This window comes from Triticum urartu, unplaced genomic scaffold (assembly GCF_003073215.2).
Source record: "Triticum urartu cultivar G1812 unplaced genomic scaffold, Tu2.1 TuUngrouped_contig_5220, whole genome shotgun sequence".
NCBI classification, from domain to species: Eukaryota; Viridiplantae; Streptophyta; class Magnoliopsida; order Poales; family Poaceae; genus Triticum; species Triticum urartu.
Genome location: NW_024115878.1, coordinates 3,210 through 9,188, shown reverse-complemented (window position 1 = coordinate 9,188; position 5,979 = coordinate 3,210). Strand labels below are relative to the sequence as shown.

At 43.5% G+C, this 5,979-nt stretch overlaps 1 protein-coding gene across 1 annotated transcript; it reads left to right on the top strand.

Moving 5' to 3' along the window:
* Positions 1 to 281: 281 nt before the first annotated feature.
* On the top strand, positions 282 to 5,665 carry LOC125528929 (disease resistance protein Pik-2-like). Its single transcript, XM_048693345.1, has 2 exons — positions 282 to 3,050; positions 3,640 to 5,665. Exons 1-2 carry the CDS (start codon positions 2,424 to 2,426, stop codon positions 5,539 to 5,541), a joined length of 2,529 nt encoding a protein of 842 aa, XP_048549302.1. The 5' UTR covers positions 282 to 2,423; the 3' UTR covers positions 5,542 to 5,665.
* The last annotated feature ends 314 nt before the right edge of the window (positions 5,666 to 5,979 follow it).

The following is a 5,979-nucleotide window of genomic DNA, read 5'->3' as shown; positions in this document are numbered from 1 at the left end:
CCCCCAGGCCGCCCCCCCCGCCCGCCCGCCCCGCGGGCTGCCCAGGAGCTCGTCCGAAGCTCCAGTAGCCAGCGCCTGATCCCGATCTGGTTGTTCTCGTCGGATCTATAAAAAAAAATGTCTGCTGCATCGGGTTTTGTTGCTGTCCCTCGCTGTCCGGTGATCTTTGATGGTACTAACTACACCGAGTTCACTGGCTTCATGCGCATTCACATGTGTGGCATTCGTCTTTGGGGTGTTCTTTCTGGCGAGGTCTGCTGTCCCCCACGTCCAGTTTCGTGCTGCAGCTGTTCTCACTGCTAGTGTTCTGCCTCAGTTTGCTTCTGAATTTCTGGGTCTTTCTACTGTCTTTGAGATGTGGACCCGTCTTCGTGAGCGCTATCAGCCCTCTGGTGATGCCTTATACCTCTCTGTGATCCGTCAGGAGCATGCTCTTCAGCAGGGTGACTCTACTGTTGATGACTTCTATGCACAGAGTTCTGCTATCTGGCGTCAGCTTGATTCTCTCCGTAGTGCTGGGTGTCGTACCTGCCCCTGTTGCCAGGCTGTCCAGGCCAATTTGGAGTTTCATCGCGTCTATGAGTTCTTGTCTCGGCTCCGTAAGGAGTTTGAGCCCCGGCGTGCTCAGTTGTTTGCTCGTGGCCGTATTTCTCTCATGGAGGCGCTTTCTGAGATTCGTGTAGAGGAGACTCGCTTACGTGGTGCTGGTTTGCTGGAGGTTCCCTCTGTGCTTGCTACTCGTGCTCCTACGCCACCTGCTCCATCGACCACTTCTCGCTCGAGTGCTCCGCCGCTCTTGCCCACTCCTTCTGGAGGCTCAGGTCGCCCCCGTCCACACTGCGCCTATTGCAACAATGATGGTCATCTTGAGTCTCAGTGCTCTTGTACACACACACACACACACACACACACACACACACATTCTGCTTCACTGTTAAAAAAGATGATTAATATACTCCTTGTCACAAAAAAGACATCTATCACTACCCTTCCAACCCCTCTGTTGCGGTACATCTCTTGTCAAAATGCTACCTCTGAAAGTTAGCCATGTAAACACTAACTCTTAAGGGCTTGTTCGTTTAATCCCTTCACTAAGGGGATTGGAGAGGTTTGAAGGGGATTGGGAAGGAATTTGACTTACAGGGGATGTAATCCCTTACAACCCCCTTTAATCCCCCTCAAACCCTGTGCAACCGAACAAGGCCTAAAGGAATTTTCACAAACCGTAGTTCTTTTGTAAGGACAAGGCACCTGAGAGGCTTTCAAAGCTAAATACATAGATTTAGCACTCAACTCCAGAAGCTATGAACAACCACTTAGACCTATCTTCCTCCTCATTAAGAACAGCATTACTAGTACATAAACTTTGCAGCTCATTCCACATAACAGCTAGCTCATCCCAACATTTTCCGAAAATTAAGACACCTCCAGCCTTCTGTAAAAACTATGTACAGTTATATTCTTGCTCAGAGAAAGATTGAAAAGTATAGGAAATTTAGAAGCTAGAGATTTATCACTGATCCACATGTCTTCCCAGAAACAAGTCCTTTCACCATTACAACTATTTTCCTACAAAATTAAAGAAAGTATCTCTAACCTTCAGAATCCCAAACCAGAAATGTGAATGAAAGGGTTTATGTTTGCACTGAGATAGATTAGAGCTAGACAGATACTTTTCCCTGAATAGATCCTGCCATCTACCTTCCTCATTTTCCAGTTTTCAGAGCCATTTACTTACTAAACAAATGTTCATCACCTCCAAGTCCACCACACCTAAACCCCCCTTGCTCTTTAGGTTGACAAATATCTTCCCATTTCACCAAATGATACTTTTTATCATTTTGGTCTCATTCCATAAAAGTCTTTTCTAAAGAAATCCATTCTTCTTCTAGGACATCTTGGGGAGAATTAAAAGATACACCATACAATAAGGAACATTACTGAGGCATGATCTACCCCCATATGAGGCAAATCTTCCTTTCTAAATAGTACCAATTTTTTTTTCTACTTTATCCTCTGTACTTCTCCAATAGTTTTTTTTTTAAGTTTCTTATCATGCAAAGGCATACCTGAATATTTAAAAGTTAAGTTTTCTTCTACACATGCTAAAATGTATTTGTACTCATTAATCTTATCCTTGGCTTTACCAAACATAAGATTTCACTTTTATGAAAATTAATCTTGAGGCTAGGCAGACAGATGTTCAAAGATACACAGTAAATTCTTAAGATTTCTAGCACTATTCAAATCATCAGTAAACAGACATTTCATATTTTCATTCATTGAGCTTTAGCAAGAATCTAGATGCTTGTCTCCTCAAAGTATTGGATTTGTTTCAAATTATCCACTCTTCACTTTTCCTCTAATCGTATCATGTTGTCCATGTGGATTTCGGAAACGAATTTCTTGATCTATTGCCAAATATGTCTTCTTTCCAGGGCGCTACTGCTAGCGGAATTAGTGTGGTTATACAAATAGAGCCATACTCGGAGTTCATTGGCAGGAAGAAGGACGTTGCTGAACTAACTAGATGGATATCAGAAAATGTTACTGAGCCCTGGCCGATCTCAGTGTATGGGCCCAGTGGTGTTGGGAAGAGCACCCTCGTCAGGAAAGTAGTATACGAAAGCCCAGATCTCAGTAGTGAGATCCAAAGGCGAGCCTGGATCACCATGATGCAACCTTTCAACCAACAGGACTTCCTGCGCAGCATAATTTCACAGTTTCAGGCATGCTCTTCCCTGGGAAGGAGCACACAATCCGAAATTAATATCCAGAACATGTCAGAGGACGAGTTGGTGACTGAGATTTCTCAGCTCGCGGCAGGCGATGGGAGATCTCTGGTGATCATCGACAGGCTGTCAGCACAAGAAGAATGGGATCAGGTGAAGTCATGCTTATGGAATGATGGAGACGGAGGTGCTACCTGTACTGTTATAGTTACTACTACGAATGCTGCAGCTGCTCATCATTGTTCCGGGAATAGCAACAATATGTATAAGCTGAGCCCCCTTGATAGTGCTGCTGTCCGTCAGTTGTTTTATCAGACGGTATGTTCCTCCCAAACATGAAATATGATTATCTATTGGCAAATCAGATCGAAATATGTAGTATTAAGAACAAATCAAACACATGACTGAAACTCTAGACGCATGCCAAGCTAGGCCGTAGGCTTGGAGAAAAAGCTAGTACCGCTTTACCGTACGCATTTAAGTTATGAAAGGTGAAGCATGATTTGCGTGAAAGGGTACACATTTAAGTTATGAAAAGTGAGCATGATTTCAGTTAAGGCATTTTATTTATGCAGATAGTTATAGATTTTTGTTGGTCGATATCAACCAAGCCATGCATTTATGTTGGTGGATGGCCAAAGATAAATTCAGACTAAGTTTTAAAATTACTTAGATACCTTCAGAGACCTTCATTGCTATAAGGCTGTATATGCGACTTTAACTATATTTTTTCCATTTTTTCCTAATTTTAGTATTAGCATGACAACTTTATTGCTACAAGATTAATTCATGCAGCAAGTCACTTATGCTGTTCTGTTGGTGTCGCTTTTTCTACATAATGAGAATGATTTATTTATTTTTGCACTTGTTGCAATATCAGTACTAAAACTTATATGGCCACGAACAGGTATTCCAACATGATGGACTAATTGAGTTGTGTGGACCAATGGTTGATCATGCTAATCACATCATAGAAAAATGTGATGGGAACCTTCTCGCAATCAGGATTGTAAGTGGACTTCTTGGCACGAAAATTCGAAAATCTACAGAATGGGAGAAACTGCTAAACAGGCTTAGCTCAATGTTAAAAGACAACCCTGACCTTGGGATTGTCAGTGCAGCAGCAAAATTGAGTTATGATGATTTACCATCCCATATGAAATACTTGCTCCAATATCTTAGCATTTTCCCCAGAGGCCGCAACTTAATGCGTAGAAGATTGGCAAGGGCATGGATAGCAGAAACCTACTGTAGAAATGCAAGAGGATATGATGCTGAGGAAGTTGAGAAGATCTTTAATGGGCTTGTTATGATGAGTATGATTCATCCATCGAAGCGAGCAGAGATAACTAGTGGAAGAATAAATGGTTGCATTGTTGATGATGTGTTTCAGCAGCTCGGGGTTTCAGATGCAAAATTGCGGGATTTTATCTACATCCTTGATGAGCACCCTTTGGACACCAACCCAACAAACTCCAAAATCAGACATCTAGTTATTACAGTTGGCTGGAGAAGACATGATGATGAACGGATTGATGAGTTCAAGAAATTAGACCTCTCTTGTGCTCGATCACTAACAGTTTGTGGGGAATGGAAGTCTTGTTTCATTTCGACAAGGATGAAGTTGCTAAGGGTGCTCGATTTGGAAGACACTGAAGGTCTAGAGGAGCATCATGACCTTGAACAGATCGGGGAATTCCGGCATCTCAAGTGTCTGGGTCTCAGGAACACTGGAATTGCACATCTTCCCAACTCCTTGGGTAAGTTGCTAGGGCTTGAGGAGTTGGATATCAAGGGTACATACATTGCTAAGCTGCCATCTACGGTCATCCATCTTACAAGGCTGCGCCGTCTCCATGGTGGTACAGTGGCTGCACGCAATGCTCGGCTAGATTTTGTCAGTGAAATCACTAGAGATTGTCCTGGGATTATCCAAAGTGCTGCTTCATCTGCTTTCTGCATGTGTTTGCTATGTCTATTTAAGAGGAAGAAACCATATGGTGTGCGTGTCCCAGAGAAGATCGGAGAACTGAAGTCTGTTTTAACTCTGGGGACCATTGATGTTGCGGGAAGTCGGAGAGTTATGAAGGAGCTACAGAAGCTAACGCAGTTACAGAAGTTAGGGGTGACTGGCGTTACAAAACACAACACCAAGCATCTCTGCTCTACTCTTGAGCGTCTTCACCAGCTGCGGTCACTGATGGTCGACTCAAGTGATTCACTCAGCAGACTGGACACCGTGTGCTCACCGCCACTCCGTCTTGAAGCACTGAAGCTATATGGCAGTCTTGGTACGCTCCCAAGGTGGATCAAGACCCTTCATAATCTCCACAAGCTATGCCTGCGCTCGACACTGCTGGATGGGGATTCTGTACAGGTCATTGCGAAGCTACCCAACCTGATCGTGCTACGCCTTCTGGCTAAATCACTGGTGGCGGAGGCGATGGAATTTGGAAGCGACGCGTTTCCGAAGCTTGAGCTTCTGCAGATTGATGGGTTAGAAAATCTCATGTCCTTATCATTTCAAGGAGGAGCAGCCCCAAACTTAGAGATACTGCAGATCGCTGACTGCAACTTTATAAGCGAGGATGGCTTGCGTCAGTTTCACGACCTACCAAGGATCAAAAAGGTTTCACTGGATGGTGTGCTTGTTCAGAAACGACCTCCGCATACCAGCATTCCTCAGGGACAAGCAGCCCTGGTTCTTAATGCAGGCCGACGAATGAGGCATACTCAAGCACATGTAATTCGTGCTGCATTCCGCTTTAAAGAAGCAGCAAGAAGGGAAAATTCTGAGATTCAAGAATAAGCCACACCCCACCCTTCCTGTGTGTTGTGTTACTACTTGCTATGTTTTTTTGATTTGAAATCATGAGATTATCATCTAATTGTGTCTACTATCATCTTTTGAATAAACTCCCATTTCTTTTGAATCTAATAGTCCCGGACCACATCTTTCTCACCGATCTAACTTATCGCTGCCTGCCAAATTACAATCACGCAACTGCAATTTTGGTGTTGAAAGCAATGTAGAACGGTTGCCTGTTAATTTGCTGCCTGGCTCTCTTACCTGCTTTGAGATTTTATTCGTAGAGGTCTATTGATTAGTTGACTTGTTGAAGAAATATATACTACAGGGATCTAGAGATTATTTTAGGTACTGTTTGTCAGCTGGTTGTCATGGCGCCATGATTCTTGTACTGTAGCAGACCTGTTCATTGTGTTTGCCAAGGTACTTTGCCTTCCT

Bases quoted from the DNA above. Each gene is read 5' to 3' on its own strand.
- LOC125528929 (XM_048693345.1), top strand. From the start codon at position 2,424: ATGTCTTCTTTCCAGGGCGCTACTGCTAGCGGAATTAGTGTGGTTATA. The intron at 3,051-3,639 runs GTATGTTCCTCC...GGCCACGAACAG, and splicing joins GTCAGTTGTTTTATCAGACG to GTATTCCAACATGATGGACT.